Source organism: Rutidosis leptorrhynchoides, chromosome 9 (genome assembly GCF_046630445.1).
Source record: "Rutidosis leptorrhynchoides isolate AG116_Rl617_1_P2 chromosome 9, CSIRO_AGI_Rlap_v1, whole genome shotgun sequence".
Lineage (NCBI taxonomy): Eukaryota > Viridiplantae > Streptophyta > Magnoliopsida > Asterales > Asteraceae > Rutidosis > Rutidosis leptorrhynchoides.
Window position 1 is genome coordinate 340,560,809 of NC_092341.1, and position 15,851 is coordinate 340,576,659.

General features: G+C 33.7%; 1 protein-coding gene and 1 pseudogene across 3 annotated transcripts; both read right to left on the reverse strand.

The window, feature by feature from the left end:
- Nucleotides 1–1,852: 1,852 nt before the first annotated feature.
- LOC139865863 (plant-specific TFIIB-related protein PTF2-like) lies at nucleotides 1,853–3,966 on the reverse strand (annotated as a pseudogene).
- A 3,050-nt stretch (nucleotides 3,967–7,016) lies between these two features.
- On the reverse strand, nucleotides 7,017–10,943 carry LOC139867243 (protein REVEILLE 6-like). 3 transcript variants are annotated; one of them, XM_071855584.1, is made up of 9 exons: nucleotides 10,598–10,942; nucleotides 9,392–9,449; nucleotides 9,093–9,216; nucleotides 8,893–9,006; nucleotides 8,496–8,621; nucleotides 8,276–8,385; nucleotides 8,018–8,077; nucleotides 7,386–7,492; nucleotides 7,017–7,219 (listed from the first exon to the last, which is right to left on the reverse strand). In XM_071855584.1, exons 1-9 carry the CDS (start codon nucleotides 10,777–10,779, stop codon nucleotides 7,198–7,200), a joined length of 903 nt encoding a protein of 300 aa, XP_071711685.1. In that variant the 5' UTR covers nucleotides 10,780–10,942; the 3' UTR covers nucleotides 7,017–7,197. The 3 variants fall into 3 exon arrangements, with proteins under 3 accessions (XP_071711685.1, XP_071711686.1, XP_071711687.1); XM_071855585.1 differs by having other exon boundaries at nucleotides 7,017–7,283; nucleotides 7,389–7,492; nucleotides 10,598–10,941; XM_071855586.1 differs by lacking the exon at nucleotides 8,893–9,006 and having other exon boundaries at nucleotides 10,598–10,943.
- Nucleotides 10,944–15,851: the final 4,908 nt, after the last annotated feature.

Genomic DNA, 15,851 nt, shown 5'->3' on the forward strand with positions numbered 1-15,851 from the left:
TAAGTTAAAGTTTTTTTTATACGGAGTACCTTTTTATATTCACATACAAGACAAAAAAGGGTAAAAATAAGGTTAATTGAAAAGCTAACGAAAGCTACAATATAATAATACTTTTTATACCTTTAACTCCATGGATCTCGATCGATGATTCTCAACACCCGGAACTGTTTATGGAGGGGTTGCAGGCTCAAATCCAACTCAGGGAGATTTTTATCCTGAAAAACAATTATATCAACATTATGTTAAAAAAACTCCGAATTTACATTAAAATATTACAAAGAACTACCCATTTGATCCATTAAGGAATCTGCAAATTTTGTCAACTACACACACAAAAATACAAAAAAAGAGAACTATTGACTCAAACCTTGTTTTTCAAACATATACTGTTTCACTGCGCGGACTCTCAACTATAATTCTCATCTTCACCAAGAACTATTTTTGGAGGTTGGAGGCTCAAATCCAACTTGGTGACGTTTTTACCCAGGAAAAAAAATCCAGTATTATGTTTAAACACTCTAAATTTATATAAAAAAATGTTACAAAGCACTACACATTGTGACCACTACAGAACCTAACAATTATGAGATGACAAAAATGGCAGGTTCATTAATGATCCAAATGAGTAGTTCTTTCTAACATTTTATGCAGATTTAGAGTTTTTCTATATAATGTTAATATTATTATTTTTCAGGATAAAAACACCACCCCGTTGGATTTGAGTCTGCAACCTCCAAAGACAATTGTAGATGTTAAGAAGCAAAGAATCATCGTTGAAAATTCACGAAGAAAAACAATATCTATTGTGAGGAACAAAGTTTGATTCAATAGTTTTATTATTTTGTATCTTTTTTATGATGTCAAATATCATTATCTAACACTTAAGGTGACAAAATAGGCCATTTCTTTAATGATCAAAATGGGTAGTTCTTTGTAATACTAAATATAAAAATAGAGCTTATTAACATAAGGTCTGAGAAATGACTGGCCTTTATTTTGATTCAAAAGTGTCCAAACATTATATCATATACAAAAAGTGTATAATGTGAAATATAAAAGATGATAGTAAGTATGATTGAAAAAAGGCATAAGGTGCAAAAGATTGCACATAATAGCTTACACTTGATTTCTAAATATTAACAGGTAAGAACAACCGATAACATACATTTTGCTGATGCAAGTTTCTTTGCACCTTTACTTACTATTTTTATTGAAAACTACTAAGAATTATCTTTTTCAAAAGTGGGTTGATTAAGTTGTTGGATATTAATACAACTCTTTTTTATCCTGGCTGTTTTAAAACTAGATTAGTAACTCATGATTAGACGAGCTGTTAACTAACAAAATCATGAACACGGTTAAGTTAAAAGTTATTGCATTGTACACAAGTTTTTTTGTTCAGTTATGTTACGAATATGTTTTCTTGAATAACAGTTAATTATTGTATAGGGGTTGATTGTGTTTGTGGAATTACTCGTGTATCCTAGGGATATTCACAGTTCAATTTACTTCGAACGTGGTTCGGCCTAAGTGCCTAAACTCATTTAGCAGTTAGCCCTTATAATTCGGTAATCTTGACTTTAAGTTAAATTTTGATTTCGTATGGGACTAAATTAGATAATTTTTTAATGTAATACTACGTATGTTTTGCTGCACCAGCCAGTTTCTCATAATCCTCCATAAACAGTTAAACACTTCAATCAAGATATATAATTATTTAATTATATCTACTTAACATTAACATTAGTAACAAAATACAAATTCTTAAGTATTTTTTTTTTTATTCATAGATGTTATGTTCATGTATTCATTCTACTCAATGTCACAAGATTTTTGAAAATGCAAACGTGTATCATTTGCTACAAAAAGCACATGATCAAGAAAGTATATACGTGACTGTGAATAACATTAGGTACCAGAGTTAAAAACATGAAGATCCAGTAAGGTATTATAGTACCCTTTCTCTATTTCTTCTTCCTTAACTTGATGAAGTAACAAAGTTTCAATAACAAAATCTTCCCAATCAATATCAACCTTCTTTTCTTTTCTTTTTCTCTTTGAAGATTTCACAGAAACTTGTACACAATCATCATCGAAACCATTTTCAGCTGTTGATGGCCGCCTTATGTTCTCAATTCTCATCTTAGCAGCCTTTATTTTTTCTTTTATCGTCTTTGTTTTTAAACAACCTTTAATAAAAGACGGGGGCATAACATTCAATCCAACATCTTTTTCCAATATTTGATCAAGAAAAAGCTTCTTGCTTAATTCTGAGTTTCCACTCCAATACTCTGGCATATCAACCAAAATATCAGATCTTTTACTCCTAACATCCTTCATCATATCCGTTTTCCCCTTCATATTTGAATAATCATCCAAATACTTTAAATAAATCTCAGATAAACATTCAGAAGAAACATTAAGCTTTTCAAGATCTTCCAATCAGTTGAATCCTCACCATTTTGATTTAAACAATCACTCACTAAAATTTCCAAATCGACTCCAATTTCCTCCAAACTCTTTTCTTCTTTTTCACGATTACACATCGACTTAACCTCCATATATTGAATTACATTTGGAACATTCTTCATAATATTCCTAACATTAACATCATTCCCCCATGGCAAATTCTCTCTTGCAACATCCACTAACCTTTTCAAAAGCTCCTTATACCTGAACTTACATGTACTAACCACCATATTTAACTGACTCGCTAAATCCTCCATACTAATCTCAACATCATTAACTTCACAAACAAACACAATAACTGCCACAACAACCGGAACCGGCCTTCGCCCAGTTGTCAAATACCACTTAATCATACATTGCACCAAAAACACACCTTGTTTAACAATCCTTCCAATTTTATCTTTCCCATTGTTACCCTTTTCCACAACCCATTCCTTAACAACCCTCTCAAATAAACCGACCATATCGAATTCAGGTAACGTCAAATCAAGATGTTCAACAACTCTAGACACCATTCTCCCTAATTCATAACTATCACACCCTACACTATCGCAAACGCTCGTTAACGGCATCCATTTATTTGCTTTTCGCATAACGACATATACACAAGCACCAACAAGTACATTAAACCAATTTCCTGAACCATATTCTTCTTCAGTTATCAATTTAATCATATGATTAACTTCATCAATTCTATTTTCTAAATCGAGTCTTGACAGTATCTCTGAAACTATCTTTTGAGCTAAATATACTTTCGTTTCGCGATAAGAATAATCAAACCGAGATCCAGATGTACCTAATCGGACATTGATTCCGGTCGGTCCATCCCGGTTGAAGGTTACCTGATCGTAATTATTAATACCTTGAACGACGCCGCATGATGTGCATTCTATGTTTCCGGTTGCTGAATCAACAGTTAGGGTTTTGGAATTGCAATTTTTGCAAGAACTCATAAATTAGGGTTAATAAGTCTATTTTTGCGGTATCAATTTTTCGTCAGGATGGTCCGCCTCGGTTGAATTGCAGTGCCGTCAAATAAGAGGAACAACTCCCGCTGAAAAATTAAGGGTTTCGCATGAATTAGGGTTAGATAGTACTCCCTCTGTTTATTTATTTATATAATTAAAAGGCGTAAAAAGCAATTAAATATCATAAATAAATTAGGATGTATGAAAAATGTCAAATTAGATGAATCTGAGATAAATTGAGACCTCAAAAAGAGGTGTTTGGATATCGCCTTACAATTCTTATCTGAAATGATCTGTATAATAACAAATTGATGAGTGAAATTGCATGATATTGGTAAGAAATGAAATAATTGTGAAATAACAAATTGATGAGTGAAACTGCATGATATTGGTAAGAACTGAAAGAAGAAAAATTGATGAGTTAAATTGCATGATATCGGTAAGAATTGAAATAATTGTAAAGAAGGAACATGATTGCTGCTTGGAAATAGATGAAGGGGAATAATTAGGGTTAGGGTTTTTGTGTTTGCACTAGTGGTTGCAGCTGGGAAATTTTGAAGGAGTGACCGTATTAATAAAAGATTAATAGGATTATTTTTTTATAAATTTAAGTAGTGCAGTAAAAAAAAAACCCTAGCCAATTAATCTACCCGGACAACTGCCCGAATGGATGTGTTCCCTGAGTACCGTCGATCGGGTTCGGGTTTCCGCCCGAACGTGTGTATTACGTGCAAATGATGAGGGTCGTTGAAATAAATGATCTACTGATTCATGCCAAAAAATCGTCGTTCAAAAAAAAATTGATGGGTCAAAATCGAATTTAGTAATCAAAGTCGATTAAAGTCAAAATTGGTCAGCGTATTAACATGTATTTATACTATAAATTTATATTTTTTTAACAAAATAAACAAATTTAGACAGATATGTTAATGTTTATGTTTATGTTTATGTTTACAATTTTCTTCTATATTTACACCTATAATTTTTGAAATTTAATATTTAAATGAATAAAGTACAATCCGATTAATCACCGATTAATCCCCGAATTGCCGATTAAACCTTTCAAAGTCCTGACCGATTAATCATCGAATAGCGGATTTTGCAACCTTGCATTTAAGGATTAAACTAGTCGGACCCGGCCCGCGCGTTGCGGCGGGGGCTTTCGGGCTGCGTATTCATATTTAACGTAGCGTTGTTTATTTACAGAGGGGAACACGGCCCATGTGTTAAGCGCCGTTTTAGATGTCGTTGTGTTAAGCGTTTTTTAAAAAGTATCCGTTTCGAACGTAGTTAGTTTTGTTTTGTTCAACAAATTTTTTCGAGTGTAACGATGCTGTCGGAAAAATTTAACTCGCGGTGAGCAGAAAGATACGGGTTGTCGTTGTGTTTAGCGTTTTTTAAAAAGTGTCCGTTTCGAACGTGGTTAGTTTCGTTTTGTTCATAAAATTATTTCGAGTCTGACGCTGCCGTCGAAAAAATTTAACTCGTGGCGAGAAGGAAGATACGGGTTGTCGTTGTGTTTAGCGTTTTTTAAAAAATTGTCCGTTTCGCGTATAGTTAGTCCTTGTGGGTTCGTAAGATTTTTCGTAATTGAACGGTGGTCTCGAAAAAATTTAGCTCGCAACGAGAGAGAAGATAGGACCCATTATAAATTCGGGTGAAATTAGTTTCTTTTATTTTAATAAAATTATATATTTACACTTTTAATCCCTGAAAAAGTGTAAATTTGAGGGGTTTTTATGTAAATATAGCTAAAGTTGAGGGACCGTTTGTAATGTGATTGCAAACTCAAAACTACAATCAAATATAACTGAAACTACAAACAATCCCACCACATTTAGTATATAACTAGTCCGGTTCGGCCCGCGCGATGCGACGGGGGCTTTCGGCCGGCGTATTCATATTTAACGCAGTTTTATTTACAGGAGGGAAAACGGCACATGTGTTATGCGTCGTTGTTGGTGTCGTCGTCTTTAGTGTTTTTTAAAATCTGTTCGGTTCGAACGTAGTTAGTTTCGTTTTGTTGATAAAATTATTTCGAGACTGACGGTGTTGGCGGAAATATTTAACTCGCGACGAGCAGGAAGATACGGGCTGCCGTTGTGTTTAGCGTTATATAAAAAGTGTCTGTTTCGAATGTAGTTTGTATCATTTGTTCGTAAAATTATTTCGAGTCTGACGGTGCTGTCGGAAACATTTAACTCGATGTGAGCGGGAAGATACTGGCTGTCGTTGTATTTAGCGTTTTTTAAAAAGTGTCCGTTTCGAACGTAGCTAGTTTCGTTTTGTTCGAAAAAATATTTCGAGTTTATCGGAGTGCTTGGTGAAATTTAACTCGGAGCGAGGAGAAAGATAGGGGCTGTTGAAGGGTTTGGGTGGAGTTTTTATTTTAATTTAGGAAATATACGTTTTAACCCCCTGAAGTTTGGTTTATTTTTTATAAGGTGGTTGTAGTTGAGGGGAGGGAAATGAAAAATCAAGTGTGAAAAGGCTTTCTTACTTTGTCGTTTTTGTGGAGAAGGGACGATAAAAAATCCATGGGTTTTAACTCGGAGCGAGGAGAAAGATAGGGGCTGTTGAAGAGTTTGGGTGGAGTTTTTATTTTAATTTAGGAAATATACGTTTTAACCCCCTGAAGTTTGGTTTATTTTTTATAAGGTGGTTGTAGTTGAGGGGAGGGAAATGAAAAATCAAGTGTGAAAAGGCTTTCTTACTGTTGTCGTTTTTGTAGAGAAGGGAAGATAAAAAATCCATGGGTTTTAGTATGTATAGGGTTTAATGGTTAAAAATATAAGGGTTAAAATATCAAAATTATAAGCATAAATATTGAACAGAACTCTAAACTTAAACATAATTATCAAAATCATTAATGAAATTTTATTTTAAATTCATGTTAAAATGTGAGCAATTTTAACTATAATCAACAAATCCAATTTTGACTCATTAACGAACATTGACTAATTAATTAAACGAATTTTGAAAAAAGAAATGGGGATTGCTTTTAAAAAGAGTGATCGGGTATTAATTAGGAGTAATTGAGATTTTCTACAACAAAATGGTTTTTATATAGGATATTAACAAACTATAACGCCCTCACAAGTCACTCATCAACCAAAATACTCATTATTCTTAACAAAATATAACAAAACATCCTCAATTTGTTTTTTTTTTTCGAAAACGCCTTCACAAATCACATAGTACCTGTGACATCGCAACGACTGACTGGCCGCAAGGTGGTCTTGCCATCTTGCGACTAGCCTGTACCGGGTAAACTCAGAACAAGAAAAAAGTCATATATTTTGATCCTTAGCTCCAAATTATGCCACCTTTTTTAATCGTGTATTCATTAAAGATTTAAAACTAAACTAATTCTCTCAATAAATCTTATCATTATTAGATTATCTTGCACACCATAGTTGTCAATATTTTATGCCTACTTAAACTATTTTACATAAATTATTCTCTCTGACAAGTCCCATGCGAAGAAGCTGAAATAGCACCCCACAACTTCAGCAAGGGTTTATTCAGACAATAAAATTATAAGAAAGCAGCATTCAAAAAAAAAAAAAAAAAAAAAAAAAAAAAAAATGATGGTAAATATATCGAACCGTGAGGAAAATGTTGAAACTTGAATCATTAATAATCAAGCTTTACATTTGTACATTCTCATCACATACTTCATCACTTCCCCACCCTTTATACAGTTGGCATATCTACACATAGTTGGAGCTCGAATAGACAAGCTGCACAAACCAGTTTCTCATGGTAGAAGCAGAGATGCATACTTGCGATACAACATATGTTAAACTGCGTAGCTGCTCGCAGGGATTCACACTTTATTAAGTCCTGTCATTTTAGAAATTGTTAAGATGTGCGTATTATCTGTGAGAAACTAACAATCAAATAAAAACATGAACACTGTTGGGGGTGAAAATGATGTAGTTTGCTTACCCAAAATGACCAACTTGGTCAGGTTGACAGTTGACAAGGATGTTAACCGCATCATCTGAATTTTCTTTGTCCAAATCAACCTCATACGTTGACAACAATCTCCGCTGCATTTCCAAAAAAACAAACAAACATAGTTTAGGAATATGCCCGTTGTCCCTTGAAATGATCATCTAGATTGAGGTTCCAAAATGCATTTGTGGGGCTGGGTAAAAAGTTAAACTAATCAAAATGGGTCAGGTTGGGCCAGCCCACAAACTCTTTCAATTGATTTTCATATCATAATACATATGATCAGAAAATTTATGTTATTACAGAACTAACATAGCATCTAAAAGGTTTGATTACTATTATATTACAAATAACAATACACTTCGATTTTCATTCAGTAAGATCCACTAGACCTGTTTCCTTTATAATTGAAATCTTCAGCTTAACCCATTTGACATATTTTTTTAAAAAAATGTGAAAAAAGAAAATAGAAAATGCTTGATCTTGACTCGTTTGACCCGTCAGAGATGAAAAGATAACCAAATTAACCCATCTAGTCATCTAGTGGTAAAGGAGGCATCTCTTGATGGATATGTGTTTGTGTATGCTACAAAAAAGAAAAGAAGTTAAAGAAAACCTACATGGTCTTCAAAATCAGGACTGGTCAAGTTGATGGAGAGGTTTCTCATTAGCAACAACACCTGAAAGATAAGGGACCAAAGTGTAAAATTAAATTGCTCATTTGCAAGTATAAGCAGAATTGAGGTACTCAAACATGTATCGCCTGCATCACACAAGTCCTGACACACACAAACTATGTATGCTGAATAAATAATTGTCTGTCACAAGGGAAAGTTTAAGAATCAAGTGGATAAGAATAATGAAGTTAAAGAGCATACTGTTTCAACATCAATGGGGTCCATCTTTTTGAGTCTCTGCACGTGACCAATGGCATTTGGATCAAACACACTTCCTATAAACCCGTATACTTGAGCAAAGTCAGGCAGAACTGCACCAATGTGAATAAGATTATAAATCTTTTGAACTACTTTCGTATTCAATATAATAACAGCGAGGATTAAGTAATAATCCTATTTAACCATGCAAATAACAAATTACCTCTCAAAGGAGGAAGACAATGAGTCCTTTGTTCATGTATTTCATTTGTTGGGCGTGGTTTGGGAGCACTTTCATTACTACTGCAACAGTTAACAGGTCCCACATGGCTTCCAGATAACAAATCATCTGTAATTATAAGCATTTAGCATGTAAAAGAGTTCATACAGGTTGAATTACAGTCTAAATGTGTCACATGTGGTAAACATATAAGGATACTGTTTGAATAGGTTGAACAAGTAAAAAGCCGAGTAATTGACTAGTCAGCTCGATTTGACCTGCCCGTTTACATTTTCGTTAAAAAATTACCCAATTAGTAAAAAACTAAACGCACGTGACCCATTATTTCTAAAATCATCTCTCGAAAATTCTATACCTTTGCCCATATGGGACAAATTACCAGTTTCAGAAGATTTTTTAGCCACTGTAGAAGGATCATTCCGTATAATTTCAGGGTCAGTAAGAGCAGCAGGTGAGGTTTGAAATGATGATGTATCATTTGAGAGCACCGGGGCTGTTATATACAGCAAACTGATCAATTTTACACAAAACAATACTATAAAGTAAGGGTCCTATGGCACAATTTGGTCATTTACTAACCAACTTTTGGAGCCTTTTGCGGATATGGATGAGCAGCTTTCCGTTTTGGACGAGGAGGTGGCAGATGTTCATTAGTGCCACTTTTTTGAACCTTCAAAAAGTACTTCTGTGCATGACTACGAATCTGCATAAGTCACTCACCTCCTTTTAGTTATGCATATTAAAAGAAAATTCTAAAATGTTATACTTAAACTCTTTCAGAAATAAGATTTAGTAGTATTAATGGAAAAAAGTTTCACTTGAAACCTTTATCTTATGCCCAAATATGAAAAGAAAAGAAATGAAAGTGAAAAACTCACCTGGATGACAGTCTTTGAACCTATGAAAGCTTCAATTTTCTTCCAATCTCGATCAAAGCTGCAAACAAATAAGTTACAAAAAAAGGTAGCTGATCCACAATAAGAGTAATTTAGGAACTAATATCCACATATGTATGTGGGGCCAAATTAGAGAAAGCAATCAGGGGTTAATCAGAAACTTCAATCCCTAGTCCATGCTCCCTATGACGGTCCTTGTCAAGGAAAAGGTAACAACAAGAGAAGCTTAGCTCTTCGGGGTAGAAAGAATACTCCGTATAGATTATGCATACAAAGATTAACAGCAATGAAAAGTATCCTCCCTAAACTTCAAATTATGGGCGTAACTGGCAAATAGAAAATACTTGAAACATTTTGAGGTCAATTTTCTATCTCCTGAAATAACTCTGTATCTGTTATGTCGGATTACAAAATCTAAAATTAATCCTCTGACGTTCATTGATGGTAAGGGGTGGCACAAGTGAATGAGGAACAGTACTCTTTTAAACTCAAGTAAACGATGAACTTCAGGAAAAGGAAAGGGAGAAGAGCTAAAAGTTGAAAAGTTTAGGATCTGACTCAGTAGTTCTCGGGTTTAAAAGATAAACACATCACTACATGTGCTGATGTGTTTCCAACCAAATGAAATTTGAGGCGATACGTTACAGTTGATAGCGACACAACCATGTTTAACATGTGACAAAAGCAAAGATACAAAAAATATCTCATCCTCATATCCACAGAAGTAATTGATCTGATTTTCAACCTAATTATCACTGATTCTATCTTCAGAATACACAATACACGGGTAATATATTGACATCTTACATAGTCGTATTTCTATTCTGCACTCACAATTGCAACATCCCCTAAACATGAATACAATCACTAGTAATTTCAACATCCCCTAAACATGAAACCCTAACTTAATTATGATGGAATAGGCTCTCAGCTCCATTATCAAGGCTCTTATATATTCCCGAATGTTTGTAAATCAACACCAAACCCTAAGTTTCACATCTACAAGTAATACATAATCTACAATTAATTAAAAGGTTAAATTAAATTAAGCAAATTGATATCAAACCCTAAATAAACAAATACATTTCAGCAGCTCAACTGACTAAAAGCTAAACACATGCATATATATACATATACATCTACATGAAAATTAAACATATATAATACAGTAAGTAGTTAAATACTCACAGTTGAAGTGCTTCAAGGAACTTATCATGTTCCGGTTCGGTCCAGCTTTCTCTGGATTTAGTAATGGTGTAGGGCTTTCTGATCTTTTTCGAGGCGTCATCAATCGGTGAGTTTATTGACGGCGGAGTAACGGCGCCAGTGGTGGTGGAGATGGAGCCGGTAGTAGGTGGAGCCATGCCCATTGGATTTAGGTAAAACGAATAGCGGAATTGAATTCAATTATATTGATACATGTGATGATTTGTCTGTGTGTTTTGGTGGTGTAATTAGTGTGTGTATTCTGTTTGGTTACGCTGTGAACGATGATGAGGGAGGAAGAAATGCTGTGGCTTGGTTTTGTGAAGGCTATGATTACCTGTGACGCGACCCTACTGTAAGTATCTATACATCGCTGATATTTACAGCCATATACATAAATATCTAAAAATATCTCTTCAATAGAAAGTTACACTTTTAGTCCTTGTGTTTGTAAATAAGTGGCTAGTTGAGTCTAGTGATTTATTGTGTTGTTTAGGTCCAAAATGAAATGTTTGCCTAATTTGAATTAACAAGCGGAGTGGTCAGCCGCGCGTTGCGGCGGTCACCCCTCGTTTACGTTAAAAAAATTTGTAGCATCCAATTATATATTCTAATAAGAATATATTAAAGCAAAGCAGTTAACGTAACATATAAGACAATAATTCGTTTTAACATATTAAACATCTAATACAATTGCAAAGAAACATATTATTGCAAAGAAACGTATTGTCATATATTACTATATGGGTTGTAACAAATTAATTATCCTGAGCTGTTCAAATTATGTTGTATAATATTTGTTTTTAAAATGTATCAAATTAATTGTTATAAATATTACTATATAACACGTAAATAAATTTTTATACACGTAATAAAAATTACTCCGTATAAATTAGGAAGAATGATTTAATAAGGTTTGAAATTTCAAGTTAGAAAAGAATGACCCAATTTTGATGTAATTTATAATTGTAATTGTAATATAATATGTGTTACACATTAAAAGAATATTTTATTAATGACTCCAAGTCTTTAATTGGAGTAAGGGCTATATCTATGTAGCTAGTATTAAAAAAAGTCATCACGTGTTCCCTTCTCTATTCCTCTCTTACTTGAAAACCTATCCATCTCATTTTGCCTTTTTCATTAGATTCTCTGGTCTCCGGTCTTCTTCTCAGGTAACCATTTACAATATCTTCTGAATATTTGTTCTATGAGTCTCTACATTTTTGTTGACTCTGCCTTCTCTCATGTGTCTCGCCTAAAACCTGATTTTTTCGGCGTCGTTCCAGCTTCTGGTATCCTCCGAACGTCCGGACTTTTCTTCTTTCTTTTCTTTTTCCGTCGTTGATATCTTTTGTTCCCAATGAAGAACACATCTATACTACCTGGAAAAACTCAAAAAAGTAGCGGGAGAAATTTTCGATGACCTATGTGTGTGGTGTGTGGCAGTGCGCTTCAGACCGATTGCTGGTAAAAATTGTACGTTAGAAAATATGCTGCGAGTTAATTTGTGTAAGTGGTGTCTTTTTATTTCGCTAGGAAAATGAAAGTATTTGCGTTCAAAGTTTGGGGTGGGTTTATGAAGATTTTTAGGTCTAAAAGCTATGTGCGTAGGTTCTAAAAGCTGAGTTGCCGGAAGTATGGCGGTTAGAGTTGTTGGAACAAAGACGAAAATAGTTTGGGATGGAAAAGCAAAAAAAAAAAAAAAAAAAAAGACAAAAAGGTTACTATTGAGGAATAGTAACAATATTTGCTCAAATGTAATATTATTAATTAATGTAATTAGTTGTATTATCATATGTGTCTTGAGTAATGGCATATATGTTTCATGTTAACACATTTATTAAAAAAAGGGTTTATAAAGCGTACACTTAATTTCATTCTTGTGATATTTCGTTCTTATAAAATTGTAAAGTTGTCTTTAAATTTGTTCTAATGATGCGTGTTCAACAGGTAGGAGACCACATGTGTGAATGATGCAACCGTTAGTTAATTGAATGAGTTATGTTCTTCAAATTGATACTAACTTTAATAATTCAGGAATTTAAAGAGCAATAACGTAAACATATAAACTTTAAAAAATGAGAGGGAATGAATAGTTACTAAGTGGTTTCTTGAAACTTTTTCGATGTGTTTAACATTTCAAGTATAAGTTTCAAATGTGAAAGCGTTTGTGTTTGTTAATGCGATATGTAAAGAATGTAAAGTGCAACAAACACAAGGATTTATAGTGGTTGGGGAGGATGCTAACTAGCCCTCCTTAATCCACTCCTCGACACATTATGTCGAGAGTTTAGCTTCACTAAGCTTTTCTCCAAATCAGGTGGAGATTTGATTACATCACTTGTCCTTTAATAAGCAACACCAACAATCTTTCGGTCCCTTTCAAAGATTAAGTCTTACCTTGATAACTAGCATCTCCAATATGATACGGATTATTCTCACCAAAAGAACAATAAATTTTCTAAATCTCTTTAAAGAAATTAGCTATATAAGTAAGATGGTGTTCTTATTAAAAAAAACAAAACCAGTAACTTGATCACCCCAAGTTATAAGCTCGCACTCACACATAAGGTCATTACAAGCAGTGTTGTAAAAGTCGGCCGATGCGTCGTTTTTTTGTGTTCTCCATCCAATTTTTTCTGAAAACGACTCAAAACACGGTCAAAGCTAAAAGTTCGGTCAAAGTCTGTCAAAAACGGTCAAAGTTGGTCAAAAATGGTCAAAATCAGTCAAATTTTTGTCAAGATGTGATATGTTTTAAAATTATGGTTTGTTTTCATTTTTTTGACTGCTCTTTTCTCCGTTTCCTTACTGATTATGTACTCGGTAACATTAATTGAGTTTGAAGTTTGATTGTATTTAAATTCAAGTTCTTATTTAAGAAATTTATGGTACAGAATCAACTATTTTATACATATATAAATATATATTTAAGAAATTATTAATAAAGTCAACGTTGGTCAACGACCGATGCGTCTCCGACGCGTCCCCGACTCGGCCAACGCGTCCTTTTTAGGTCTCGACCGATGCGTCCCCAACTCGCGACTTTTACAACCTTGATTACAAGTGATGACCTATGCTACTTCTTCGACTAATTCAATGAAGTAGCTTACAATGTAAACTAGCTTATGATAAAAATTAAATGCTTAGTTTATATCGATTCTAACTTGGATACAATAAAGAATAACCCTCTATCTAATCTCATATCTTCTCTTTTAAGTGTATTGGACTTTTGTTGAATTAACGTTACCTACGGAAAGTGTGCAATGAGATGCGGATTGTTCCTGCCAACAGAACAATTAAGTTCCTAAGCCCCTTTAAGGATGAATAACCCTTACGGATTGTTACATAGATTCTATCTTGGGTAAAAGAAAGAATAACCCTATAGCTAACCACATATCTTCTAATATGAATTGAAGCACAATGTGATCTTTGCCAAATTTCATTGGGTATATTCATCCATGCTATTTATTGCCTCCTGATCCGCCTGCTACATGCTAGACCCATAATCTTCATTCTCTAGATACAATTTGTTAGAATATGCTATGATATACTCAATTATCATTATCGTTAACATGTCGTAACCATTTTCAAACCTCGTTTTTTCATCGCCATCATTATAATATTCGATCATCGGTGGGGCATCACAAGGATCTTATAATGGTTTGTGATGAGCCACGTGTGTGTGTGTGTGTGTATATATATATATATATATATATATATATATATATATATATATATATATATATATATATATATATATATATAGTCAGGTTCAAATGAGAATCATAAAAAGAGCGCGAACTGCAAGAACCTTTTGATTTTATAGTTTTTATGCAATTTAAATATCATTAACAAACATATGTTCATTACCTCAAATTACATGTTAAATTATTAATTATATCAATTTTTTCACATGTTTATAAACATATATGCACATGTGAACAGAAACAATATATTTAATTATATAGGTAAAATATAAGTTTTTTTCAAACTATTTTATGTTCATTCGTACTCTACATCAACATTTATGGGTGATTCAATTAACTCATTTGTGAAAAACTTTGTAATTTAAAAGTTTTCGCAGTTCTCGCTCCTTTTATGGTTCTCGTTTGAACTTTTGACTATATATATATGTGTGTGTGTGTGTGTGTGTGCGCGCGCGCGCGTGTGTGATATAGTGAACTGTGCGAGTGGAATGAAATTTTTATTGATCATTTACATGCCATTAATATTAGTAACGAATATACTCTATTTTTTTCAAATCATATAGGAGTAGTAATACATTATAGTACTCTGTATGTCATTCGTGCAATTCAAAACTTCTTCATGCTGATGAAGGGTTCATTTGCACGAGCCACATTTGGTTCCCACGAGGAGGTCATAACAACACCTTCGCACGAATTACCATTTGGGTAGCACGACCCACCATCTCTCTCGCACGAGTGAGATGTCATTCACACGAACCTTAACACTTAAGGTTGTTCGCACAAACCACCTCTGGTTCGCACGGATGAAGCCTTCGTTCGCACGAACGACAAGTCATTCCTGTGAACATGCAAGAACAACAATAACCCTGTTTTTCAAGCTTTTTGCACCCAAATATCGATTTTTGCTTGTTTTGGTCGATTCAATGGTCTACTAATATTACATAATACATATATAACATGTTTCTAACCTTAAAATAACATCACAAACATATTCAAATCATAAATCAAGCATCAAAAGCTTACTTTACACAACCCACTTAAAATTCAATTTAATTCATCAACATCTGAGATACTTACCTTTTTATGATTCTTGAAATCACTTGAATTTAAAACACAAGATCACAAGCTATAGCTTTCACACTTTAATTTCAAAGATTTAGGAGCAGTAGGTGAATTTTTTAGGGTTAAGTTGCCAAAAGTGGTAAGTGGTAGAATGAGTGGGATATATAACCCTCTCGGGGTTTCTTCATTGTGAGGAAACCCCACCCGCTATTTCACACTGGTATTTACCAGTTACCTAGAACACAATGCACCACATTAAGTGGTCATAACGAGGTCCAACTCACATAAAGAAATGTGTTATGTGACCCTTGTTACAAAACGCACTTTATTTCATCTCATACACAAATAATTATAAGACACATAATTATTAAAGTAACTATATTCACACTTAACGGTAAATGGGTCATTACCACTAGACCCAAGTTGAAGTTGTTACAAGTAATCAAATCAAATTCTAACAC